Source organism: Ornithorhynchus anatinus, chromosome 3 (genome assembly GCF_004115215.2).
Source record: "Ornithorhynchus anatinus isolate Pmale09 chromosome 3, mOrnAna1.pri.v4, whole genome shotgun sequence".
NCBI classification, from domain to species: Eukaryota; Metazoa; Chordata; class Mammalia; order Monotremata; family Ornithorhynchidae; genus Ornithorhynchus; species Ornithorhynchus anatinus.
The window spans coordinates 100,578-127,992 of NC_041730.1; the positions used below are offsets into that span (position 1 = coordinate 100,578).

General features: G+C 50.5%; 1 protein-coding gene across 3 annotated transcripts in view; it reads right to left on the reverse strand.

The window, feature by feature from the left end:
• CPT1A (carnitine palmitoyltransferase 1A) overlaps nucleotides 1-27,415 on the reverse strand; it is a 74,334-nt gene that overhangs the window by 38,752 nt on the left and 8,167 nt on the right. For 2 of the 3 annotated variants that reach the window (XM_029059811.2, XM_029059812.2), the window contains exon 2: nucleotides 3,386-3,544. In XM_029059811.2, coding sequence (XP_028915644.1) covers nucleotides 3,386-3,526 — 141 coding nt within the window. In that variant the 5' untranslated portion in view covers nucleotides 3,527-3,544. Of the gene's footprint in view, nucleotides 1-3,385; nucleotides 3,545-23,882; nucleotides 23,906-27,415 lie in introns of those variants that run through there. The other variant, XM_029059813.2, reaches the window with a different exon arrangement.

Here is a 27,415-nt window from a genome sequence, read left to right on the forward strand (position 1 = left end):
CCACCTTACATTATCCTCAATGGCCCGCTCTCTTTCAAACCCTCACATTGGGTCTGTCACCAAATCCTGTGGGTCTCCAACCCCCACTTCCGGGGCATGCCTCTTCCTCTACATTCCCACCGTGCCACCCTGGGCCGGGGCACTTGTCCCATTCCACCTTGACTCCGGGGCTCAGCCTCCTCCCTGGCTTCCCGGTCACCAACTTCTCCCTTGTCCAGTCCAAATTTGCTCCTCTAACACCAACCTACTCACTGCACTTTGATCTCATCTATCCCACCACCGACCTCTCACCCACTTCCTGCCTCTGGCCCGGAACGCCCTCCTTCTTCATATCTGACAGACCACTGCTCTCCCTAACTTCAAACCCTTATTAAAATCATATCTCCTCCACGAAGCCTTCCCCGACTAACCCCTCATTTCCTTTCTCCCTTCTGCCTCACCCTTGCACTCAGATTTGCACCTTTTATTCGCCCCACCCTCAGCCCCACAGTACTCAGGTCCATATCTGTAATTTCTTTATTTCGATTATTGTTGGTCTCCTCTTCTAGACTGTAAGCTCCTTGTGGGCAGGGAATGTATCTACCCACTCTATTATATTGAATGTATTATATTGGATTCTCCCAAGTCCTTTGACTCCTTTTGAGGAGTCAAAAACTCTTCACTAGTGGCTTTAAATTCATTCATTCATTTCATTCAATAGTATTTATTGAGTGCTTACTGTGTGCAGAGCACTGTATTAAGCACTTGGAAAGTATAATTCGGCAATTTAAAGCTCTTCATCACCTTGCCCCTTCCAACCTCACCTCCCTTCTCTCCTTCTCCAGCCCAGCCTGCACTCTCCACTCCTCTGGTGCTAACCTTCTCACTGTGCCTCCATCTCAGCTGCCTCACTGCTGACCCCTGGCCCACGTCCTACCTACCTCTGGCCTGGAATGCCCTCCCTCCTCAAATCCACCAAACTATCACTCTTCCCCCCTTCATAGCCCTACTGAAAGCACATCTCCTCCAAGAGGCCTTCCCAGACTGAGCCCCCTTTAACTCAGCTCCCCCTCCCTTCCACATCACCTCGACTCATTCCCTTTGCTCTTCCCCCAATCCCCGTCCCACAGCACTTATGTATATATCTATAATTATATTTATTTGTATTGATGCGTGCTTATTTGTTTTGATGTGTGTCTATCCCCTCTGGACCATAAGACCCTGGTGGGGAGGGACTGTCTGTCTTTATTGTTGTACTGTGGGCAGGGATTGTCTCTCATTATTGTTGTACTGTACTTTCCAAGCGCTTTAGTACAGTGCTCTGCTCACAGTAAGTGCTCAATGAATGCAATTGAATGAAAGTCCTTAGTATAGTGGACTTTTTTAAAAAATGGTATTTGTTACCCACTTACAATGTGCCGAGCATTGTACTAAATGCTGAGGTAGATACAGGCTAATCGGGTTGGACACAGTCCCTGTCCCACATTGGGCTCATCTTAATCCTTACCATCGGCTTTAAAGCACTCAATCACCTTGCTCCCTTCCTACCTCATCTCCTAATTTCCTATTACAATCCAGCCCACACACTTTGTTCCTCTCATACCAAACTATTCACTGTTCCTTGACCTCATCTATCTCACCACTGACCTCTGGCCCACATCCTGCCTCTGGCCTGGAACACCCTCCCTCTTTTTATCTGATGGAATCACTCTCCCCACCTTCAAAGCCTTATTGTAAAAGGACATCTCTTCCCAGAGTCCTTCCCCGACTAAGCCCTCACTTCTCTTCTCCCACTCCCTTCTGCGTCACCCTTGTTCTTGGATTGGCACCCTTTATTCACCTCTCCTTCAGCCCCAGAGCACTTATGTTCATATCTGTAATCTATTCATATTAGTAACTGTCTCTCCATAAAGACTGTAAGCTCGCTGCGGGCAGGGAACGTGTCCACCAGATCAGTCAGTCGATTATATTTATTGAGCAGTGACTGTGCAGAGCACTTTACTAAGCAATTGGGAGAGTACCATATAACAATAGAGCAGAGGTATTCCTTGCTCACAACAAGCTTACTGTCTAGAGGGGGAGACAAATAGCAATATAAATAAAATTACAGATATGTACATAAAGTGCTATGGGGCTGGGAGGGAGGATGAATTAAGGGAGCAAGTCAAGAAGACGCAGAAGGGAGTGGGAGAAGAAGGAAGGAGGGCTTGGTTGGGAAAGGCCTCTTGGAGGAGATGTGCCTTTGATAAGGCTTCGAAGGTGGGGGAGAGTAAAAAGAGTAATTGTCCATAGGATATGAAGAGGGAGTGTTTCAGGCCAAGGGCAGGACGTGGACAAGAGGTGAGTGGCGAAAGAGACGAGATCAAGGTACACTGAGAAAATTGACAAGAATAACTCTGTTATGTTGAACTCCCAAACGCTTAGTACTGTGAAGTGTTCACAGTAAGCACTCAATAAATATGAGTGATTCATTAATCTGCATTTTACAGTTCTCTAGACTGCAAACTCTTTATGGGCAGGGATTAAGTCTACAGTCTATTGTACTGTCCTCCCCCAAGCACTCAATACACTGCTCCGCACATAGAAAGCGTTCAATAAATATTCACTGATTGATTTTACAGGTAAGGTAACTGAAACCCAGAGAAGTTAAGTGACTTGCCCAAGACCATATAAGATACATGTGGCAGAGTCAGGAATAGAACCCAGGTCCTCTGACTCCCAGGCACGGGTTCTATCCACTAGGCCATGCTGGTTCTCTGTACTAAGGGCACCGTGCTAAGCTCTCCATCTTTCCATTCTCTTTCTCCCAGTTGTAAATCATCTGCTTCCCACCTTCCCTCTTGGACTGCAAGCTTCCTAAGGGCAGAAACTGTATCCACTAACTGTATTGGACTCTCCGTAGTGCTTAATAATGCACTTGCTATCATGTCCTTGACAAAGTAGATTGTTAAGCTCCTTGAGAGCCGGGATGGCACCTACTAACTCCATGGTTCTCTCTCCCCCAAGTGCTCAGAACAGTGCCCCGCATGTGGTACTTGGGGTGTCAGTAATGGACCTAGTATTAGCTTGGGGGGACTCAGGACACCTGTGTGAAAAACCTTCCCATGTCCCTTCTGTCACCAATAGAGCTTGACCCCAGGAGGTGGGCTGTTTTCCTTTTCCTAGGGGTCTCCCCTTACCCCGCACCCCTGAGACCGAGAGCCCCTTTAGCCGGGGGCTACGATGACCTCCGAGCCCGGGGCCTCTCCTAGCGCTCAGGGTGGGGGCTTTGCCCACCGTGAGCGCTGACCACCGGGGTCCAGCCTCCGGGGCCACCCACCTCCCAGCCCCCGGGGCTGCCCACTCTGCCCTTCTCAAACCATCTCCAGAAGAGATAACAGGAGTTGGGCCTGCAAGTTCCAGAAACCTTGAATCGGATGAACTTCTTCTTCCACGAGTGGAGGCCAGAGAGGTAGATCTGTTTCAGAGCTTCATGACTGAGTCGCAGGTCGATGCCATCCGGAGTGACCGTGAACTGGAAGGCGACAGCCTGGTGAGCTTCCGCCATGTTTCAGGAGCACGCAGCCTGCCAAGGGACACCCAGAGAGGAAGATGGAGCATTAGGGCACACATGGGAACACATAGAGAAGCGGCATGGCTCAGTGGAAAGAGCCCGGGCTTGGGAGTCAGAGGTCATGGGTTCTAACCCGGATCTGCCACTTGTCAGCTGTACGACCTTGGACAAGTCACTTAATTTCTCTGTACCTCAGTTCCCTCATTTGTAAAATGGGGATGAAGACTGTGAGCCCTACGTGGAACAACCTGATTACCTTGTATTTACCCAACCATTTAGAACGGTGCTTGGCACATAGTAAGCGCTTAACAAATACCAACATTTATTGTTATATTTACATGGGCGGAGCACTTGACGGAGTCCCTAGCAATGAAGGTCTCGGTCCAAGGGCTAAGCATTTCCAGCAGGGCAGACAGATTATTATTATCTTTTTAATCTGGGAGTTTTTTCATTTTACTTAGATACACAAACAGCTAAGGCACTCCCGGCATCATATAAAGACAACACTGTACTATTGATAACGATGGTATTTGTTAAGCGATATGTGTCAAACACTGTTCTAAGCACTGGGGTGGATCCAAGATAATCAGGTTGGACAGAGTCCCTGTCCCACATGAGGCTCACAATCTTAATTCCCATTTTACAGATGAAGTAACTGAGGCCTAGAGAAGTAAAGTGACTTGCCCACAATCACACAGCAGACAAGGGGCAGAGACGGGATCAGAACCCATGACTTTCTGATTCCCAGGCCTGTGCTCTATCCACTACCGGTGGAAGCTTACACTCCGCAGGCAAGGAGGACAGAGAAAACTTTTGGGAGATAACCGCAGAGGCTGCTGCATCCCAGCTGAAAACTGGGAATCCCCTGCTGAGGCCAGCCCAGCACCGTGCCCCGTTCTCCTGGAGGGAAGCAGGAAGGGAGGGCTTCTCCTTGAACAAAAACTTTCTGAGGAATGTCAGAGACAAGCAAGGCCAGGCGCTGTAAACATTAAGCAAGGCAACCCAAAGAGGGATGAGCCCCTTTGGGGTTTAGGGGAGCAGCACGGTCTAGGGGAAAGGGTCCAGGCCTGAGAGTTTGAGGACCTGAGTTCATTCAATAGTATTTATTGAGCACTTACTATGTGCAGAGCACTGTACTAAGCGCTTGGAATGTACAAATCGGCAACAGATAAAGACAGTCCCTGCCCATTGACAGGCTTAATGAGTTCTAATTCTGGGTCTGCCGTTTGACTGCCATGTGACATAAGGCAAGTTACTTCACTTCTCTGGGCCTCAATTACCTCCTCTGTAAAATGGGGATGAAGACTGTGAGCCTTACGTGGGACAGGGAGTGTGCCCAACATGATTAGCTTGTAACTCCCCCAGCGTTTAGTATGGTGCTTGGCACATAGTAAGTGCTTAACAAACACCACAACTGTTATCTTGGGCAAATCACTTCACTTCTGTGGACTACAGTTTCTTTCTTCAGTTTTTATCCAGTTTTCTTTCTCCTCCGTACAATGGGGATCCAATAACTATTAATAATGTTGGTATTTGTTAAGTCAGGTTGTCCCACGTGAGGTTCACGGTTAATCCCCATTTTACAGAGGAGGTAACTGAGGCACAAAGAAGTTAAGTGACTTGCCCACAGTCACACAGCTGACAAGTGGCAGAGCCGGGAGTCGAACCCATGACCTCTGACTCCGAAGCCTAGGCTCTTTCCACTGAGCCATGCTGCTTCCCCCGACTATTCTCTCTCCTCGACTGAGAGCTCCAGAAGGGACAGAGGCTGTGTCCTGCCTGTTGCCTTGTATCTACTCCAATGCTTAGTACAGTGCTTGGCACATAGTAAAAGCTTAACAAACGCTACTGCTAACAAGTGCACTGTGTGGCCAGACTGGCAGGACCCACACTGGCCTTTTCGGTCCTACCCGCACCACGGGTTCATCCCATGGTGGTAACGTGGACTAAGGCGCTGGGGTAATTCAATTCAACTGAACAGTAATTATTGAGCGCTTACTGTGTGCAAAGCACTGATAAAGTAATAACTACTTGGGAGAGTACAATATAACAATAGAAACCTTCCCTGCCCACAACTAATTCACAGTCTAGAGGGGGAGACATATATTAATATAAATACATAAATAAATAAATAAATAAATAAATAAATAAATAAATAAATAAATAACAGATAAATATGTAGATGTCCTGGAGAAGGGAGCAAGTCAGGGTGATGCAGAAGGGAGTGGGAAAAGAGGAGTTGAGGGTTTAGTCAGGGAAGGCATCTTGGAGGAGATGGGCCTTCAATAAGGCTTTGAAAGGGGGTAGACGTAGTACATTCCACTGAGGTTCAGCCGCCCTTTTCGTTAAGTGCCTACTTCGTGGTAGGTGTGTACTAAATGCTGGGATTTCTCCAAAATAACTGGATTGACCCCAGCCCCTGACTCACGTAGGGCTGGCTCACAGTCTTAATCCCCATTTTACAGATGATGTACCAGGCCCAGAGAAGTTGAGTGACTTGCCCGAGGCCACGGAGCAGACAAGATTGGATGAGAACCCAGGTCCTCTGTTTCCCAAGCCCGTGCTCTTTCCATCCAGCCATACTGCCTTCTTCCCGTCCCCCCCAGGGGTTGCCACTCCAGGCCAGGCCTGTGTTGAGGTCTGCCCCCCCCTTCCTTTCCCTCCGGCCTGGGGCCTGATGCCCAGCTGCCCCCGCTGCACCGCCGAGCCCTGCCCTGCCCCACCGTCCAGCTCTCCTCCACGGAAAAGAGAGGATAGGAAGCAAATGACGACTGACTGACCGTGACCTAATTTTCATTGGAAACTGAGCAGGGACCGGATCGGCAACGGGAAGCAGCAGCAAGAAGCAGCACTGTGCAGTGGATAGAGCACAGGCCTGAGAGTCAGAAGGTCATAGGTTCTAATCTCACTTCCACCCCTTATCTCCTGTGTGACGTTGGGCAAGTCACTTCACTTCTCTGTGCCTCAGTTACCTTGGAGAAGCAGCGTATCTCAGTGGAAAGAGCACGGGCTTTGGAGTCAGGGCTCATGAGTTCGAATCCCAGCTCTGCCACTTGTCAGCTGTGTGACTGTGGGCAAGTCACTTAACTTCTCTGGGCCTCAGTTCCCTCATCTGTAAAATGGGGATTAAGACTGTGAGCCCCACGTGGGACAACCTGATTCCCCTGTGTCTCCCCCAGCGCTTAGAACAGTGCTCGGCACATAGTAAGCGCTTAACAAATACCAACATTATTATTGTCTGTAAAATGGGAGTTGAGACTGTGAGCTCACAGCACGTATGTATATATCTGTAACCTCATTTATTTGGAGAAGCAGCGTTGGTTCAGTGGAAAGAGCCCGGGCTTGGGAGTCAGAGGTCATGGGTTCTAATCCCAGCTCCACCACTTGCCAGCTGTGTGTCTTTTGGCAAGGCACTTCACTTCTCTGGGCCTCAGTTACCTCATCTGTAAAATGGGGATTAAAACTGCGAGCCCTATATGGGACAACCTGATCACCTTGTACCCCCTCTCCAGCGCTTAGAACAGTGCTTTGCTCATAGTAAGCGCTTAACAAATACCACCATCATTATTATTATTATTATTATCAGAGGGCTCTAGCCAGGCCCTCACCTCTCCCTGGGGAGAGTCCCACTGCTCTGGGGGCTGGTTTTATATACACAAACACATATGCATATACATAGACATTATGTATTAGAGTTGCAGCGTGGCGCAGTGGAAAGAGCATGGGCTTTGGAGTCAGGGCTCATGAGTTCGAATCCCAGCTCTGCCACTTGTCAGCTGTGTGACTGTGGTCAAGTCACTTAACTTCTCTGTGCCTCAGTTCCCTCATCTGTAAAATGGGGATTAAGATTGTGAGCCCCACGAGGGACAACCTGATTCCCCTCTGTTTACCCCAGCGCTTAGAACAGTGCTCGGCACATAGTAAGCGCTTAACAAATACCAACATTATTATAGACATATGCATATACATAGACATGTGTGTATACATAGACATGTGCATACACAGACGCCCACCCCACCTCCATGTGCTTCTGCTGCAAAACCTGTGGGTCTACGATCAGGAAGGGAAGGGAAGCAGTGGATGAGTGAGGCAGGGATTTGAGGATTAGAGAAGCACCGTGGCTCAGTGGAAAGAGCCCGGGCTTGGGAGTTAGAGGGTGTGGGTTCTAATCCCCGCTCTGTCACTTGTCAGCTGTGTGACCTTGGGCAAGTCACTTGACTTCTCTGGGCCTCAGTGACCTCAACTGTCAAATGGGGATGAAGACTGTGAGCCCCACGTGGGACCACCTGATCACCTTGTATCCTCTCCAGCGCTTAGAACAGTGCTTCACACATAGTAAGTGCTTAACAAATACCACCATTATCATTATTATTATTTCCCCGTGCAAAGGACCAAGGGCTGGTAACCCTGTTGGCACATTCTTCAAGCGCTTAGTACAGTGCTCTGCACATAGTAACCGCTCAATACATACTGTTGAATGAACATTCTTCTCCAAGTAAGGGGGGTTTAGGGGGGCGTCCAGCTGGGTGGCTTTGAAGGCTTCCCTCTCCTCCCTGGCCTAATCCCGGGCCCACAAATACGAACGAAAAGGGAAAGCGGGAAGGGCGGAGAGTTATTTTCAGAGCAGCTGGCACTGCTTTCGTGGGATCGTTCAGTTTTCCATTCCTCGGGCGCCCAACCTGAAAAGCCCCACGCCTGCCCCAGTGGACCCCGTTTGTCATTTCGCCAATTCGATGATAATAATAATAATAAAGTTGGTATTTGTTAAGCACTTACTATGTGCCAAGCACTGTTCTAAGCACTGGGGTAGGTACAGAAGCAGCATGGCTCAGTGGAAAGAGCACAGGCTGGGGAGTCAGAGGGCGTGGGTTCTAATCCCCACTCCGCTGCTTGTCAGCTGTGTGACTCTGGGCAAGTCACTTCACTTTTCTGGGCCTCAGTGACTTCATCTGTCAAATAGGGATGAAGACTGTGAGCCCCACGTGGGACCACCTGATCACCTTGTACCCTCCCCAGCGCTTAGAACAGTGCTTTGCACATAGTAAGCGCTTAACAAATACCATCATTATTATTATTATTATTAATACAGGGTCATCAGGTTGTCCCCCATGGGGCCCACAGTCTTCATCCCCATTTAACAGATGAGGTCACTAAGGCCCAGAGCAGTGAAGTGCCTTGCCGCAAGTTCCCCAGCTGACAGGTGGCGGAGAGGGGATGAGAATTGGATCCGTTGGCCCTCCTCCCTCACTTTGTCAACAACACGGGGAGGGAGGTGTCCAACCCCAACCCTTTTGCACAACTGAGGAAAACAGGGTTGAACTCCCCTGATGGGCAGGGGAACAAAAGGAAACCTCCTCGCTCTCACAGGAGCCTCCCAAAAATCCACTTCAATATCCATAATTCCCGTGGCTCAGTGGAAAGAGCCCGAGCTTGGGGGTCGGAGGTCATGAGTTCAAATCCCACCTCTGCCGCTTGTCAGCTGTGTGACTGTGGGCAAGTCACTTAACTTCTCTGTGTCTCGGTGACCTCATCTGTCAAATGGGGATTAATTGTGAGCCTCACGTGGGACAACCTGATTACCCTGTATCAGCAGCGTTGCTCAGTGGAAAGAGCATGGACTTTGGAGTCAGGGCTCATGAGTTCGAATCCCAGCTCTGCCACTTGTCGGCTGTGTGACTGTGGGCACGTCACTTAACTTCTCTGTGCCTCAGTTCCCTCATCTGTAAAATGGGGATTAAGATTGTGAACCCCACGTGGGACAACCTGATTCCCCTGTGTCTACCCCAGCGCTTAGAACAGGGCTCGGCACATAGTAAGCGCTTAACAAATACCAACATTATTATTATTATTATTACCCCAGCGCTTAGAACAGTGCTCTGCACATAGTAAGTGCTTAACAAATACCAAATTATTATTATTATTATTATTGATTTGAATCCCGCCTCTGCCACTTGTCAGCTGTATGACTGTGGCAAAGTAACTTAACTTCTCTGTGCCTCAGTCACCTCAGCTGTAAAATGGGGATTAACTGTGAGCCTCAAGTGGGACAACCTGACCCTGTATCTCCCCCAGCGCTTAGAACAGTGCCCTGCACATAGTAAGCGCTTAACAAATACCAACATTATTATTATTATTTATATTGATGCTATTCATTCAATAGTATTTATTTCAATAGCATTTATTGAGCCCTTACTATGTGCAGAGCACTGTAGTAAACGCTTGGAATGAACAAGTCGGCAACAGATATAGTCCCTGCCGTTTGACGGGCTTACAGTCTAATGGAGGAGACAGGCAGACAAGAGCAATGGCAATAAAACTACTGATTCCCATCTACTTGTTTTGATGTCTGCCTCCCCCCCTCAGACTGCCAGCCCATTGTGGGCCGGGATTGTCTCTCTCTCTTGCTGAATTGTAGTTTCCAAGCGCTTAGTACAGTGCTCTGCACAGAGTAAGCGCTCAATAAATGTGAATGAATGGATGAATGGATGAATGAATGAATGAATGCCTCCTCAGGTCCCGGACCGCCCTTCCCCCCGCCCCTCCCCCCTCCTCAGGCCAGGCCCGGCCCGGCCCGGCCCGCCCCTCCCCCCGGCGCTCGCGGCCCGGCCCCGCCCCCGCCCAGCAGGGCAGACAGCGGGGAGGCACGTGACCGCGGGAGAAACTGGGGAAAAGGTCACCGCCGCGCTGGGAAGCCGCTTCAGAAACAAAGCTCTCCGCGCGCCTCCGCGCGCGCCCCACAGCCCCCGCGCGCGCCCCACAGCCCGCCCGCCCTGAACCCCCCCAGTCCCTCGCGCCTGGGTCCGGGCTTCCCCCGCTCTCGTCAGGGGGCGGTCCCCTGCTGGGCTCTGCTCCTTTCATTCATTCATTCAATAGTATTTATTGAGCGCTTACTATGTGCAGAGCACTGCACTAAACGCTTGAAATGTACAAATCGGCAACAGATATTCATTCATTCATTCATTCAATAGTATTTATTGAGCGCTTACTATGTGCAGAGCACTGGACTAAGCGCTTGGAATGGACAAATCGGTAACAGAGACAGTCCCTGCCCATTGACGGGCTTACAGTCTAATGGGGGAGACAGGCAGACAAAAACAATAGCAATAAATAGGATCGATGGGATGTACATCTCATTAAAACAATAGCAATAAATAGAATCAAGGTGAAAAACAACTCATTAACAGAATAAATAGGGTAATAAAAATATATACAAATAAGCAGACGAGCACAGTGCTGAGGGGAGGGGAAGGGGGGGGGGAGGAGCAGAGGGAAAGGGGGCCTTAGCTGTGGGGAGGTGAAGGGGGGGTAAAGAGGCAGCAGAGGGAAAAGGGGAAACTCAGTCTGGGAAGGCCTCTTGGAGGAGGTGTGCTCTCAGTAGGGCTTTGAAGAGGGAAAGAGAGTTAGTTTGGTGGAGGTTAGGAGGGAGGGCATTCCAGGACAGCAGGAGGACGTGGCCCAGGGGTCGACGGCGGGATAGGCCAGAACGGGGAACTGTGAGGAGGTGGGCGGCAGAGGAGCGGAGCGTGCCGGGTGGGCAGTGGTAAGAGAGAAGGGAGGAGAGATAGGAGGGGGCAAGGTGATGGAGAGCCTTGTAGCCTAGAGTGAGAAGTTTTTGTTTCGTGCAGAGGTTGATAGGCAACCACTGGAGGTTTTTAAGAAGGGGAGAGACATGCCCAAGAGCATTTCTGCGGGAAGATGAGCCAGGCAGTGGAGTGAAGAATAGACCGGAGCGGGGAGAGATGGGAGGAAGGGAGATCAGAGAGAAGGCTGACACAATAATCCAGCCGGGATATGAGAGCCTGTAACAGTAAGATATCCATTTGGGTGGAGAGGAAAGGGCGGATCTTGGCAATATTATAAAGGTGAGACCGGCAGGCCTTGGTGATAGATCGGATGTGTGGGGTGAATGAGAGAGCCGAGTCAAAGACGACACCAAGGTTGTGGACTTGAGAAATGGGAAGGATGGTCGTACCATCTACAGTGATAGGGTTCATTCAATCATATTTATTGAGTGCTTACTCTGTGCACAGCACTGTACTAAGCGCTTGGAAAGTACAATTCAGCCACAGAGAGAGACAATCCCGGCCCACAATAGGCTTGCAGTCTAGCGGGGGGGGGGGGGGGGGGCAGGGAGGGAGACAGACATGAAAACAAGTAGATGGGAATCAACAGCATCAATATAAATAGAATTGTGGATATATACACATCAAAACAAGTAAACAGGCATTAATATAAACAAACAGAATTATGATATGTACATATATACACAAGTGCTGTGGGGCGGGGAGAGGGAGGTAGAGCAAAAGGAGCGAGTTGGGGTGATGGGGAGGGGGAGCTGAGAGAAAGGGAGGCTTAGGGAAGGCCTCCTTGAGGTGAACCCTCAGTAGGGCTTTCAAGGGGGGAAGTGTGATTGTTAGGTGGATTTAAAGAGGGAGGGCATTCCAGATCAGAGGTAGGACGTGGGCCAGGGGTAGATGGCGGGACGGGTGAGAATGAGGCCCAGTGAGGGGATTAGCGTTGGCAGTAGAGCGGAGTGTGCGGGCTGGGCTGGAGAAGGAGAAAAGGGAGATAAGGTAGGACAGGGCAAGGGGATGGAGAGCTTTGAAGCCAAGAGTGAGGAGTTTTTGCTTCATGCAAAGGTTGATAGGCAACCACGGAGACTTTTGAGGAGGGGGGTGACAGGCCCAGAACATTTCTGTAGAAAGATAATCCAGGCAGCAGAGTGAAGTAGACTGAAGTGGTGAGAGACAAGAGCGGCCTGCTCCTGCCCGGGGCCCACTAGGCCGCCGCCGCTGCCTCTCCTCCTCATGGCAGCAGTGCTGGTTGGGGCCCTTGGTAAGCGCTTATTCTGCGACAAGCACTGTCCTACAAGCTAGAGTAGACATGAGATACAAAATCAAGTCCCACACCAGCCCTGGTCCACCATTCCCATGTCCCAAGACTCTCAAATCCCACCTGCTCCAGGAATCGTCATCCATTCATGTCTCATAATAATAATAAAATAATGTTGGTATTTGTTAAGCGCTTACTATGTGCAGAGCATGTTCAAAGCACTGGGGGAGATATAGGGTAATCAGGTTGTCCCACGTGAGGCTCACAGTCTCAATTCCCATTTTACAGATGAGGTTACTGAAGCACAGAGAAGTTAAGTTGGAGAAGCAGCGTGGCTCAGCGGAAAGAGCTCGGGCTTGGGAGTCAGAGGTCATGGGTACGAATCCCAGCTCTGCCACTTGTCAGCTGTGTGACTGTGGGCAAGTCACTTAACCTCTCTGTGCCTCAGTTATCTCATCTGTAAAAATGGGGATTAACTGTGAGCCTCACGTGGGACAACGTGATGACCCTGGATCTACCCCAGCGCTTAGAACAGTGCTCTGCATATATTAAACGCTTAACAAATACCAACATTATTATTAAGTAATTTGCCCACAGTCACACAGCTGACAAGTGGCAGAGTCTGAATTCGAACCCATGACTTCTGACTCCCCAGTAAGTGCTCTTTCCACTGAGCCATGCTGCTTCCTCCCTCCACGAACCCCCAACTGCCACCTAAATTCCCTCCTGTGCTGTCTCCTCTAAGGCTATTTGGTTTTTTTACCGGCGTTTAAGTGCTTACTAGGGGTCAAGCATTGTTCAAAACACTAGGGTAGCTACAAATTAATCCTGTCCCTGACCTTTTTGGGGCTCACAATCAAGTAGGATTGAGTGCTTAGTACAGTGCTCTGCCCACAGTAAGTGCTTAATATATACAACTGAATGAACTAGGAGGAAGAACACGAATCCCCATTTTTTTGCAGATAAGGAAACTGAGACCCAGAGGTGAAGTGATTTGCCCAAGGTCACATAGCGGGCAAGTAGCAAAGTGGGAATTAGAACCCAGGCCCTTTAGCTCCCAGCCCCCATTTTACTTGCCACTATGGCCTCGTGGATAGTTGTACAGTGTCAGCACTTAGAACAGTGCTTGGCACATAGTAAGTGCTTAACAAACACCAACATCATTATTATTATTACTGCACAACTGCCTCCATGTATACAAACACACTAACAAGATGACTGTACAACACACTGGAAGAAAACTTCACTGACCGTAAAGTTCACCTATAAGTAATTGTCTGGCTGGACAGGCAAGGCTCCCAGTCCCAGTCCCACTGTGACCACTGAAGTCTGTCCCTTGTTCCGTCCTCAGGCTCAATGTTTGCAGTGCCTGGCATTGTCTTCTTTTTTGCTCCCTTGCCTCTCCCAAGTGCTTAGTACAGTGCTCTGCACATAGCAAGTGCTCAATAAACACCATTGCTTGTTAGAAGGGGAGACATGCATTAATATAAATTACAGATCTGTACATAAGTGCTGTGGGGAATCTGAGTTCACTTTGCTTTATCTTGCTTGTATCTTACCCCAGAGCTTCAGTACAGTGCTTAGCATACAGTAATTGTTCAACAAATGCCACTATTATCACTATTAGTAGTGTGCCGAGCAGCTGGGCAGCTGACTCCCAGTTTCCAGCTGAGATGTGGCAATCAATGGTATTTATTGAGCGTTTACTTTGTGCAGAGCACCGTACTAAAGGCTTGGTAGAGAAAAATAAAACACAGTCAGCAGACACATACCCTGACCATGAGCTTATAGTCTAGAGGGAGAGACAGACATTAATATCACTAAGGAATGTATAATATATCATTTAAAGATAGGTACATAAGTACTGTGGGGTTGAGGGTGGAGCAAATTTCAAATGCCCAAGTGCTTGGAATACGATAACAGGAGTCAGAAGGGTATCAGAAGGACTTGGGTTCTAATCCCGGCCCTGCCACTTGTCTGCTGTGTGACCTCGGGCAAGTCACTTCATTTGTCTGGGCCTCAGTTACCTCATCTGTAAAAATGGGAATTAAGACTGCAAGCCACATGTGGGACACGGACTGTGTCCAACCCTATCATGAATCTATCTCAGTGCTCAGTACACTGCCCGGCACATAGTAAGCACTTAACAAATACCATTAAAAAAAACAAAACAATAAAAAAAAACAGAGTAAGAAGGCATACACTCCTGCCCAAGGAGCTAAAATCTAGATAGGAGGGGAAGGAGAAAGGAAAAATAGATGCATGAGTAAGTGCCTAAGGAGCTGATGTCTTTGGCTCAGAGCTGTACTCACCACAACCTGGATCCCCTGGGTGGAACATGTGAGGAGAATGGATGACAGCAGGAGATTTTAAACAGCTATTGGATGGAGAGCTGAGATTGGGAACTGGAAAGCCAGGAAGGCGGAGGACACTGACACAGAGAACTTCAGATGGGGCCACAGCCCAGGGGCAACCTAGGAAGCAGCTGCCAATGATAGTCTAGCACAGGGAATGTCTGGCAAGGAAGCCGTAGTGGGCAGCAGAGCGGACCTGGGGGTGGTTTGGGAGTCGGAGGACCTGGGATCTATTCCCTGCTCTGCCACTTGCCTGCTGTGAAGTAGGCATGGCATTTACTAAGTGCTTACTATGTGCCTTGACTTTGGGCAAACCACTTAACTTCTCTGTGCCTCAGTTTCATCATGTAATTAGAGTATTATTCACTAAGCACTTATTGTGTGCAGGATGCTGTACTAAGCTCCAGGAAAGAGTACCCAGTACCCACGTCCCCTCTGGTTTTGAATCTGAAGGGCAGCTCTAATTACGTTCCCCCAACCCGCCCTCGACATCTCTGCCTCTGCCTGTTCCCCTGGCTCTCCTCGGGCTCCAGGGCAGAGAGGTGAGCCGTGCGTGGGTTGCTTCGACCCCATTGCCGCCACGGGGCATCCCCAGGCTGCCGCTGCTGCAGCCCCCAACCCACCACACACCCCCACCCCACCCCACCCCACACAGCTCCTTCCCCTCTCCAATCAAGAATCAATCAGTCGTATTTATTGAGGGCTTACCGTGTGCAGGGCCCTGTACTAAGTTCTTGGGAGAGTACAACACAACAATATAACAGACATACCCCTTGCCCAAAATGAGGTTACAGTCAAAAAGGGGGGACAGACATTAATATAAATAAATTATGGATATGGACAGAAGTGCTGTGGGGCTGGGCAAGGCAGAAGGGAGTGGGAGAAGAGGAAATGAATGCTTAATCAGGGAAGGCCTCTTGGAGGAGATGCCTCTTCAAAAAGGCTTTGAAGGTTGGAGGAGAGTGACTGTCTGTCACACAAGAAGAGGGAGGGCGTTCCAGGCCGGAGGCAGGATGTGAGAGATCAGCAGTGAGATATATGAGATCAAGGTACAGTGAGAAGTTGGCATTAGAGGAATGAAGTGTGTGGGCTGGGTTGTAGGTGTAGAACAGCTAGGTGAGAAAGGAGGGGGCAAGGTAATTGAGGACTTTAAAGCCGATGGTGAGGACTTTAAAGCCGATGGTGAGGAGTTTTTGTTTGATGGGAAGGTGGATGGGCAGCCACTGGAGGTTGTTGAGGAGTGGGGTAATGTGGACTGAATGTTTTTGTAGAAAAACGATCAGGGCATCAGAGTGGTCTGGAGTGGGGAGAGACACGAGGCAGAGTGATCAGCAAGGAGTTTGATAGAGTAATGAAGGCGGGATAGGATAAGTGCCTACACTAATGTGGCAGCAGTTTGAATGGAGAGGAAAGAATGGATTTTAACAATGCTGTGAAGGTCGAACTGACGGGATTGAGTGATAGATTCAAAATGTGGGTTGAATGAGAGAAAGGAATCAAACCTCCAACCCCCACCCCATCATAGCTTCTCTTAGAGAAGCAGCATGGGTCAGTGGAAAGAGCACGGGCTTTGGAGTCAGAGGTCATGAGTTCGAATCCCAGCTCTGCCACTTGTCAACTGGGTGACTGTGGGCAAGTCATTTCACTTCTCTGAGCCTCAGTTACCTCATCTGTAAAATGGGGAGTAAGACTGTGAGCCTCATGTGGGACAACCAGATTACCCTGTATCTACCCCAGCGCTTAGAACAGTGCTCTGCACATAGTAAGCGCTTAACAAATACCAACATTAACATTAATAGCTTGGAATGACCCTAGCACTCCTTATTTCCTCTACGCCTTGGTATTGTCTCTCCCTCACTGACCACGTGGCTCCGTGATGGTAGATCGGGCTACGAGGTGGAGATCAACAGATCGTTGGAGCCCACCCCTGCGAGGGAGAAACTTTGGGCCAGCCAACGGAAGCTGACTGTGTCAACAAGGGACGGTCTGATGCGAATGAATGGATTTGATAAAATCTCATCCGGGTATGCGGCACGAGCTCAGTGCCTGAACCAAGGTCAGTTCCCGGACCAAGCTCAGTGCCTGGTCCGGCGGCCTGGACCGAGCTTAGTGACTGGACCATTGGCAGTGGGCTGAGCCTTCCCAGAGGGGAGAGAGTGGGATAAAAGGTGGCTGAGTGGGAGTGAGATACTGCCTCTGTGCTCTCTACGCTCAGCCTCTCGAAGAGCAGGAGCAATGACCTTGCCACCCGCTCAACATATCTCTCCTCTGCTCCAGAATGTGTCTGCTCGGGGGTGTCACGAGGGATTCTCGGCCCGGGAGCTGTGGAGGGTAGAGAATGGAGAAGTTCAAAGTCATCTGAGCTCTCCACGCCAACCCTGAAGGTCGTGGCAGCCTGGGGGAGACAGGGGTGGGGGTGGGGAGCAGAGAAGCTGGGTGAGGGCAGGGTGGGCATGGTGGGCTGAACCCCTGTTAGGTCTTCTAGGTTGCCATCAAAGACACAGATACTAGACGCTAAGCTCTTTGTGGTCAGAGAGCCTAACTACCAACTATTGTATTGTCTTCTTTTTTAAGCTATTCATTAAGCGCTTACTATATGTCAAGCACTGATACAAGATAATCTACCCTGATGCTTACAACAACGCTTGGCACTTAGCAGACGCCCTTCCCCTGACATGGGCAACACGCTCTTTCTGCCACAGGGCCAATGCATACCGACCAGTGCTGGGTCCCGGGGACTGCAGCCCCGAGAAGTGGACCCTTTAAAAGTCATATTACTTTATAACACATTATTCGATTATATCATTCTACATTGTATAACAACATATTATAATTTACATATTGTAATTTACATCTTGATATTAATGACAGTCTCCCCCTCTAGACTGTAAGCTCATTGTGGGCAGGGAACGAGCCTGCCAATTCTGTTGCATTGTACTCTCCCAAGTGCTTAGAACAGTGTTCTGCACATCGTAAGCGCTCCATAAATACATTGATGATGACAATGAGTCCTTGCAATTGGCAGCGTCAACCTGCGCTTGGCTCCCGGCCAGCCCTCTTCATCCTTTAGACTGTGAGCCCGTCATTGGGCAGGGATTGTCTCTATCTGTTGCCGAATTGTACATTCCAAGTGCTTAATACAGTGCTCTGCACATAGTAAGTGCTCAATAATACTATTGAATGAATGAATCCTGTGAGTGTGGCACCTCTCACCACCCATTTCTCCCCAGCTCGTGCTCCGTACGCAACCTCTCCCCTGTCCCTCACTCTTGACTCTCCCATCTCCAGTCCTCCCTCGCTCCTGCTGCTCCCTCAGCCTGAAACCCCCTCTCTCCTAAAGCCACCAGACATTGTTAAAGCCTCCTGAAATCCCACCTGCTCCAGGAAAGCTTCTCCGATTGGCTCCAAACGCCAGTTGCCTCAGCTAACCCTCCCCCTTAGCCCTTGGGCACTTGAACCCTATCCTTGACACGCAGACAAACATTGTGCGTTTTTTTTTAATACTATATTTCAATTCTGAATCTATGTGTCCACTGTGTGGTTTGTTTGTTCCTTGTTGCTGAATTGTACTTTCCAAGTGCTTAGTACAGTGCTCTTCACACGGTAAGCACTCAATAAATACGATTGACTGAATGAATGAATTGGGGGCAAGGGAGCTAGGGTCTCCCTTGGGCTGGGCTCTGCTGAGTGCTCAGTGCAGGGCCAGGCCAATGCACTGATCCGCCCCCGAAGGCCTGAAGAAGATGGGAACATACAGGACCCAGTGGCCCGACTAGAGCCCAGGGAACTGGTTCACAGCCCGCTGCTGGGGAATAACTCACGTGAGGCCGCTCGTATCCCAATCTAACCTCATTGCTCTTGAGTGGGGGGAGTCTCTTCTGCCCCTGCAGTTTCTCATAGTGGCAAAACCCCCTCCTCTCATCCCGAAGGCTACCTGGCCCTTGCTGTTTGTCTTGGACCTCCCGACCCAGGAGGACAGGCGCAAGGAGAGACCCGAGGACAGCAGGACCAGGAGGGCACCACACGGACAGACCCACCGCGGTCTCTGGGCAGGGAGGAGAGTATCTGCTGGGCCCAGCCTCAGGTATGGTCAGTGGCCAGTCCACCACACCAACCGATCAGAACTTTAAAATGCGGCAACGTCACCTTGATGGGCATTTCAGTCCATGGGTCAACGGCATCCATCGAGTGCCTAGCGTGAGCAGAGCCATGCTCAAGGACCACACGCAGATACAATCCCTACCCGCCAGGCACTTCCACTCTAGCGGGGTGGGGGGGAGAGACAAATGCATGATAATTTGCAGGTGGGAGGAAGACATGCTTAAAGAGCAGAGCCCGGAGTATACAAGAGGGCCCGGGATCTGGGAAGGGCCAAGGCGCTGAGCAGGGAAGGGCACACCGACTCTCCCGAGTGCTTAGGACAGCGCTTCCAACACAGTAAGTGCTTGATGAACACCAAAGATGGCTTGATAGTGCGGAGGCTGTAGCCTGGGAAGAAGGGAGATGAACCAGGAAAGGATTCATTCATTCAATCATATTTACTGAGCACTCACTGTGTGCTGAGCACTGTACTAAGTGCTTGGAAAGTACAATTCGGCAACGAATATGAATCGTCCCCTCCAACGTGACCTCGTCACTCTCCCCCGAGAGGACGACCCACTCGCTCTGCTCCTTCGCCACCAACCTACTCACTGCACTTCCACCTTGTCTGTCTCTCAGCCAACCTATCGATTTATCGTAGCGCTTCATTCCCTACATGTCCCCCGCGGAAAGGGGAAAACCCGGGGACGACTCGGCAGCGGCCCAGCTCTACCCGCCCTGCTCCGCCCCGGCTCCTCCCCTCCCTGGTTCCACCCTGCCTCGCCACAGCTCCACCCAAGCTCATGGCCTAGAGGGCTTGGGGGTGCCGGCTGCTGGTCTCGAGCCACACCCACCCCCGCCCCGGCGGGCCCTGCTTGGGCCTGGCCCTGGCCCCCGTGTGCCCCTCCTCGGACCACAGCGAGGGCATTGGGCTAGAATGGCCAGTTGGCCGCAAGATGCCACCCCGTGACAAGTGAACATTCCCGATGGCGATCCACCTCAGCAACCATCAGTCCCGCCTCACCCCACCGGGCCCGGTTCCTCAAAGGCGGGCAGCCCTGCTCCGGCCCTGCCTGCCCACAGTTACCGCGACCCTGCTCTGGCCCCGCCTGCCTGCAAACCTCTCAATCCCCTCGCCCCCTCCTACCTCACCTCACTATTCTCCTACTACAACCCAGCCCACACACTTCACTCCTCGAATGCCAACCTTCTCACTTTACCTCCAACTCGCATCTATCTCATCGCGGACCTCTCGCGCCCATCCTGCCTCTGGCCTGGAATGCCCTCTTCCTCATATCTGACAATTACTCTTCCCCCACTTCAAAGCCTTTTTGAAGGCACAAGTCCTCCAAGAGGCCTTCCCTCAGCCCTCCTTTCCTCTCCCTCCTCATCACCCTGAAATGCTCCCTTTATTCATTCTCCCTCCCAGTCCCACAACACTTATTTCCATATCTGTCATTTAATTATTTATATTAATGTCCGTTTCCCCCTCTAGATTAAGCTCACTGTGGGCAGGGAATGTGTCTGTTGTGGTACTGTACTCTCCCAAACGCTTAGTACAGTGCTCTGCAAACAGTAAGCACTCGATAAATACAACTGACTGCCTGCCGGCCCGCCCAGTTACCAGAGCATCCAGGGGAAGTGGGAGACACTTGAGAGGTGGGGGCCCCATCTAATTCCCACTTGGATGCTCTTGCCCAGTGCTTGGGAAGGTGCTCTCTGCACACAGTAAGCACTCAAAAAACACTCTCACTACTTGTGGAAAGCTTGGGTCTGGGAGTCAGGAGACAAGGGTTCTAGTCCCTGCTTTACTACTGGCCTCTGCAAGACCTTGGGCAAGTCATTCAACCTCTCTGGGCTCAGCTTCCTCATCCACAAAATGGGGAGAAGATTCCTGCTCTGCCTCCCTTTTGCCTGGGAGCCTCGTTTAATGATAATAATAAGCACCGTTGCAAGCACTGTAGAACAGAGATGGTGTCTGATCTAATTACCCTGGGCTTATTAAATGCCACCTTTTTCAGTTGGCTTCTCTTATCTGGAATCTCCCAGCCGTGCTGGGTTTGGGAGCAGAAGATGGTGAATGGGCCGGACGTTTGCCTGTGAGCAGGAAGCCACGTCCAAAATTCAGGCTCAGCAAACTTTGGCTTCTTTCTCCACAAAAAAGTGGTCAGATGGTCCGGACTCTGCCTCTGTTTGCTGCTGTTTGTTTGAAGTCGTCTCCCCCACCCCACCCCACCCCAGCTAACTGCCCAGCAGGAGGGACCAAAGGAGTGGAAACAGGACTCCCCTCCCTTCTCATTTTGCTTGGAGCAAGAATTTATCTGTGGCCTCAAGCCCCCTGGGCAGAGCCAGGCAGGGCAGAGGCTCCCCACAAACTCCTCGGCCCTGAATGCCCAGAGTCCCTCGCACCCACAAATAATAATAATAATAATAATAATAATAATAATAATAATAATAATAATATTTGTTTAATGCTTACTATGCGCCAGGCACTGTTCTAAACTCTGAGGTACAAGATAATCAGGTTCATTCATTCACTCATTCAATCATATTTAATGAGCACTTACTTTGTGGAGACCATTGTACTAAGCACTTGGGAGAGTACAATAATAATAATAATGTTGGTATTTGTTAAGCGCTTACTATGTGCAGAGCACTGTTCTAAGTGCTGAGGTAGATACAAGGTAATCACATTGTCCCATGTGAGGCTCACAATCTTAATCCCCATTTTACAGATGTAACTGAGGCACAGAGAAGTGAAGTGACTTGCCCACAGTCACACAGCTGACAAGTGGCAGAGCTGGGATACGAACCCACGACCTCTGACTCCCAAGCCCAGGCTCTTTCCACTGAGCCACGCTGCTTCCCATGAATAATAATTATTATTATTTAATATATTTAAGAATATTTAATAATAATAAACAAACACATTCCGTGCCCATCCCATAGGGCTCAAAGTCTTAATCCCCATTTTACAGAACAGGGAACTAAGGCACAGAGAAATGAAGTGACTTGCCCAAGCGGCAGAGCCAGCATTAGAACCCAGGTCCCTCTGACTCCCAGGCCTGTGCTCTATTCATTCACTCATTCATTCATTCAATCGTTTTTTTTGAGCACTTACTATGTGCAGAGCACTGTACTAAACACTTGGAATGTACAATTCAGCAACAGATAGAGACAATCCCTGCCCAGCAACTGGTTCACAGTCTAAATGGGGGAGACAGACAACAAAGCAAAACAAGAAGTCTGGCGTCAATATCATCAAGATAAATAGAATCATGTATATATACACATCATTAACAAAATAAATAGAACAATAAATAATATATAGAAATATGCACAAGTGCTGTAGGGAAGGGAAGGGGGAAGAGCAGAGAGAGGGAGTGGGGGGATCACATTGCTTCTCATTGACGTGAAGTTCCCCATGTATGTACAGATCTATGAATACAAGCTTACAGAGAGCTTAACATATTGTACATCCAATCTCTTATTCTTTCAGGAATCTGGAGGTAAGGAGAAGTCGGGTCACAGAACCCCCGGCTTGAGAGACGTGACCCGTACGCATGCATGCGTGTGTCCACATGTGATGCACACATAAACACACACACACACACACATTTCACCCGACACCACGTCCTGCCAGATCCAGAGAGGCATGTACTGGGGGGAGGGCCCTCCCTCACCCCTCACCAGGCTTCTAGCCAACGCATGTGATGGAAATGCGGGCCCCTGCAGGCCACGGCAGAGCGGCCACAGGAGCCGCTTCTCTGACCCGAGGGGGCCAACCCCACGGAGAGAAGCTTCTCTCTTCTTCTGTGGAGTGGACATCGGACTCAGTCCTCTTCCTCCCGGGGGGGAAAAGTCCACTGGCGTTGGCAGCGTTCAAAAGAACAAGCCGATGGCCCCCTGGGGAGCCGCCCTACTGTCCTCCCTACAATTCTCCAATAGAGATTAAGAGTGACCAGATTTTTTAAGGGGTAAGTCAGTCCTGGGCCCTTGGCTGAGCTCCGGGGTGGAAATAAGATGATCATTTTGTACCCAGACCCGGCTTAGGGCTCGGGGTTGGGGGCTCAGGGCTTGGAGCTTGAGGCTCAGGGTCTGAGAGGGAGGAGGAGCACAGAGCTTATCTGCAGGTTTCAGATGAGGAAACCAAGCCCCAGAACGGTTATGTGACTGGCCCAAGGTCACCCAACAGGCCAGGGGAGGAGGTGGGACTAGAACCCAGGTCACCGGGAGCCCAGTACTGGGCCCTCTCTCCAGAAATGGGCCCTGAACCTGGTCAACAGGGTCCAAACTCCAAGGACCAGGGAAAATACCAGTCTCAGGTAATCAACCCACAATTTTCCACCCTCTCCACTGTGAGAGACCTACAGGAGTCTTGAACAACCTGTGGCAGGGAAGGTCCCAGGAAAAGGCCCCCGGCCCAGTGGCGATCAGCGGCCCCTCTTCCTCCCTTGGGCTCTTTGATAGACACCCGGTCCCCAGGCCCACAGCCCTTCCATCCACATCCATCTGTGACTGTCTCCAACATCTGTCTTCCCAAACCGCCACCAGTCGTGCTGAGCCTCATCCAACCGTGCTGAGCCGCGACCGACCACACTGAGCTTTCCTGACCCGCACTGACCCGCTCCAAGCTGTACCGAGCCACAAACCGCACCAAACCGCTCCGAGCCTCACGGAGCCATGACAGGCCGTGCCAAGCCTCACCGAACCTCTCCGAGCTACGACCAACCATGCTGAACGACACTGAGTCACGACCAGCCATGCTGAACTTTGCTGAGCCACGGCCGACCACATTGACCCTCGCCCGACGGCTCTGAGCCAGACTCTGGCCCAGGTGCCCGGTAAGGAACTGGCTCCACGGTGCGGAGCTTCAGCTGAAGGCTGGGCCAAGGAGGGACTCGGCCGGCAACCCATGGTTTTCCTGTGTGCTCTTCCTCCCTCCCTCTCTCCCGCCACCCCCCAAACACAGCCCAAACAGCTCTGCCATGGCAACAGCCGGCCTCCCCTTCCCCTGAACATAGATCTTCTGGCCAGGACACTGAGGATGGAAGGGCCCCAGGAGCCTAGGGCCTGTCTCTTACCCTCCAGGAGTTTACCGTCTGAAGGTCTCGGAGAAGAACAGGATTAGATAGATTCAAAAGGAACCAAGCAGCAGAGTAACAGATCTCTCTGTGACCTAAATCCCAAGCAGGGGGAGAGGCAGGAGGGAGGGCTGAGAAGCGGGCAAACTGACCGGGGGCCTGGACGGCGGCCCCGCCCCCTCCCCTCCACTTTCCGCAGTGCCAGGACCCCAAGTCACCTCACCGCTACACTCAAATGAACCCGGCAAGGAGCCATTTGCGAGCAGTGGTGGGAGAGTGGGGGGGAGCCAGGGGCTCATAGGAGGCCTCAGCTTAGCGTCCCTTTTTCAGCTGAGGCCACGGCGGGGTCATCCACGGGTCAAAGACAACACCGGTGAGTCCTCCTCCCTGCAGGGCTTCATTTGGTGATGACCAGAACAGAGAGACCATAGAGAGAGAGACCAGAGAGAGAGAGAGAAGAGACTTGTCAGTCCAGGCTACCTCAACTGGCGGGCGAGGGGCAGGGGTGACCAGGCTTCCAGGCCCTCCCCAGATCAGCTTGTTCCCTCCCTCCCCCACACTGGGCCAGGGCCCTGGCGCTCTCGCATTCCTCACTTCTCCAAAGCCAACATTCTTCATACTCTGGGCAGTGTGCTCCTACTGCTCCTAACACTCCTAACAACAATCCCGGCTGCTCACAGCTGGGTCTCCTGCCATGGAACTCCCTCCCATCTTCCTCTGACTGGGGGCAGAGCATGGGACTAAAGTGGCGATAGACACATTCCCTTCCCACAATGAGCTGACAGTCTAGAGGTGTGGAGTGTAGACATAAAAAAGCAAGCTGCCTGCCCTCAAGGAACTCACCAGCTCACAGGGAGACAAACACAAAATTATGTACTAAAAGTGGGAGCTGGGGGAAGGACCAGACATTCAGACAGCCTATGGCCATGGAACTAACATGCGCTGGGCACCCACGGGGGAAAACACCATGTACTGAGCACTGAAGGGGGAATAGCACAGACAAAGCACAGAATATCATGGTTTAACACATACTGAGTGTCAACATGGGGAATAGCACATACTGAGTGTCAAGGGGGGAATAGCACATGTTGAGCCCCAAAAGGGGGAATGGCGCATACTGAGTGCTGACACGAGAAATAGTATGTGCTGAGCGCTGATGGGGAGGGGGCTGCGTGGGCTGAGCGCCGGTGGTGGGCCCAGCACAGTCTGAGCACCGACAGGGTGCAGCATGCTGAACCAATAATAATGTTGGTATTTGTTAAGCGCTTACTATGTGCCGAGCACTGTTCTAAGCACTGGGGTAGACATTGGGGAATCAGGTTGTCCCACGTGGGGCTCACAGTCTTAATCCCCATTTTCCAGATGAGGGAATTGAGGCACAGAGAAGTGAAGTGACTTGCCCACAGTCACACAGCCGACAAGTGGCAGAGCTGGGATTCGAACTCATGAGCCCTGACTCCAAAGCCCGAGCTCTTTCCACTGAGCCACGCTGCTTCTCCAAGAGAACCAAGAGAGTGGGAAGTCTAAAACCCAGACGTGGCATGATCCTTACCCACGGGGAGGGTCCATTCTAACAGGGTGGGAAGGAGAGCAGATGACTAAATGCCTGACTAAAAAGTTGAGGGCATGGAGTGCTACTTATGCAGGTGCTTCTGTCTGCATAAGGGTTAAGGGTGGATTTACTTAGAGCTGTACATACACATCAACTCAAAGTCATTATATATAAGTAACAAGGGTGGTTATGTATGCATAAAGGCTAAGGGTGTTTACCTATGCCCAGAGTTAAAGGTTATGTATGCAGAAAAGTTAAAGGTCTCTGTTGGGATGACAGTGGAGGGGGAGGGTTGGAAGGAGGTGGGGGCAGAGGGGGACTAGTTCAGGGAAAATATCCATCCGTCCATCCATCGGTGACATTTATTGCACACCTACGGAGTGCTAGGTGCCTGGAAAGCCACCATAGCAGCCAGCGGGATAGTACAACAGGATCAAATCACAATATACCATTTCCAGTCCATAAGGAGCTCACATTCCTCCCATCAGGGAGAGGGACCAAAATTACTTCCAGAGAGTGAATGCTGGAAGAGGAACAAGGATAAAGCAGGAAGTAGAACTTGGGATAAAGTGGATGAGAAAATACCTGAATGTAAACACAAATCGATAAATCACTAAAAATGCACAACTGTGTACACGAGTGCCTTGACAATCAGATAATTCAAATAAAAATGTAAATAATACTACTACTAATAATAATGATGCCATTTATTAAGTGCTTACTATGTGCCAAGCAATGTTCTAAGCGCTGGGGTAGATACAAGGTGATCAGGTGGTCCCACGTGGGACTCACAGTCTTAATCCCCATTTTACAGATGAGCTAACTGAGGGCCAGAAGTGAAATGACTTACCCAAAGACACACACAGCTGAGAAGTGGCAGAGCCAGGATTAGAATCCACAACCTCTGACTCCCAAACCCGTGCTCTTTCTATTAAGCCATGCTGCTTCTCTAAGGGCTTAGGACAGTGCTCTGCACATAGTAAGCACTCAATAAATACCACCAATTGATGGTTTGAGGAGGGAGTTTCAGGCTGGGGGAACTGGGTAAGCAAGGGGGAGGCGGGGAGGCAGAAGTGACGAGAGCGAGGGCGGCTAGCGGCGGCTAGCTGCAAGCAGAGCGAGCAGCAGGTGAGGATAGCGGAAGGGGGAGGGTGCCATGCGCAGTCTGGGCACCAGCGGGCAGTGGGCAGTACAGCTTCTGCCTGAGGCTTTGGAGGAAAGATCAATCAATTGTCCTTATTGAGCGCTACATACAGAGCACTGTACTAAGCACTTGGGAAAAGTCCAAGATAACACTATCACAGACACATTCCCCATTCACAATGAGCTTTGATTAGAGAAGTAGCGTGGCCTGTTGGATAGAGCACAGCCTGCGAGTCAGAAGGACCTCCGCTCTAACGCTCTGATCCCTGCTCCGCTACTTGTCTGCTCTCTGACCTTGGGTCACTTAACCTCTCTGTGCCTCAGTTACCTCATCTGTAAAATGGGGATTCAGACTGTGAGCCCCATGTGGGACAGGGATTAGGTCTGACACAATCTGCTTGTATCCATACCAGCGCTTAGCACAGTGCCTGGCACATGGTAAGTGCTTAATAAATACTATAGTTATTATTATCTTGTATCCACCCCAGGGCTAAGAACAGTGCCTGGAACATAGTAAGTGCTTAACAAATACCACTATTATTATTGATTGATGGATTGATTGGCCCAGGAGAGCCCAGTAAACAAGCCTGTCAAAGGGCGGGGACTGTCTCTATCTGTTACCGATTTGTACATTCCAAGCGCTTAGTACAGTGCTCTGCACATAGTAAGCGCTCAATAAATACTATTGAATGAATGAATCTTCAAAGCACTCCAAAGCACCATAACCCTTAAGGGGCATTCCCCACAAAGAAGCGTGGAGGGAGGATGGGGTGAGAAGAGGGATGGGGTGGGGTTGGTGAGAGTCAGAACTAAAAAGGAAAAACAGGCCAAGGACACC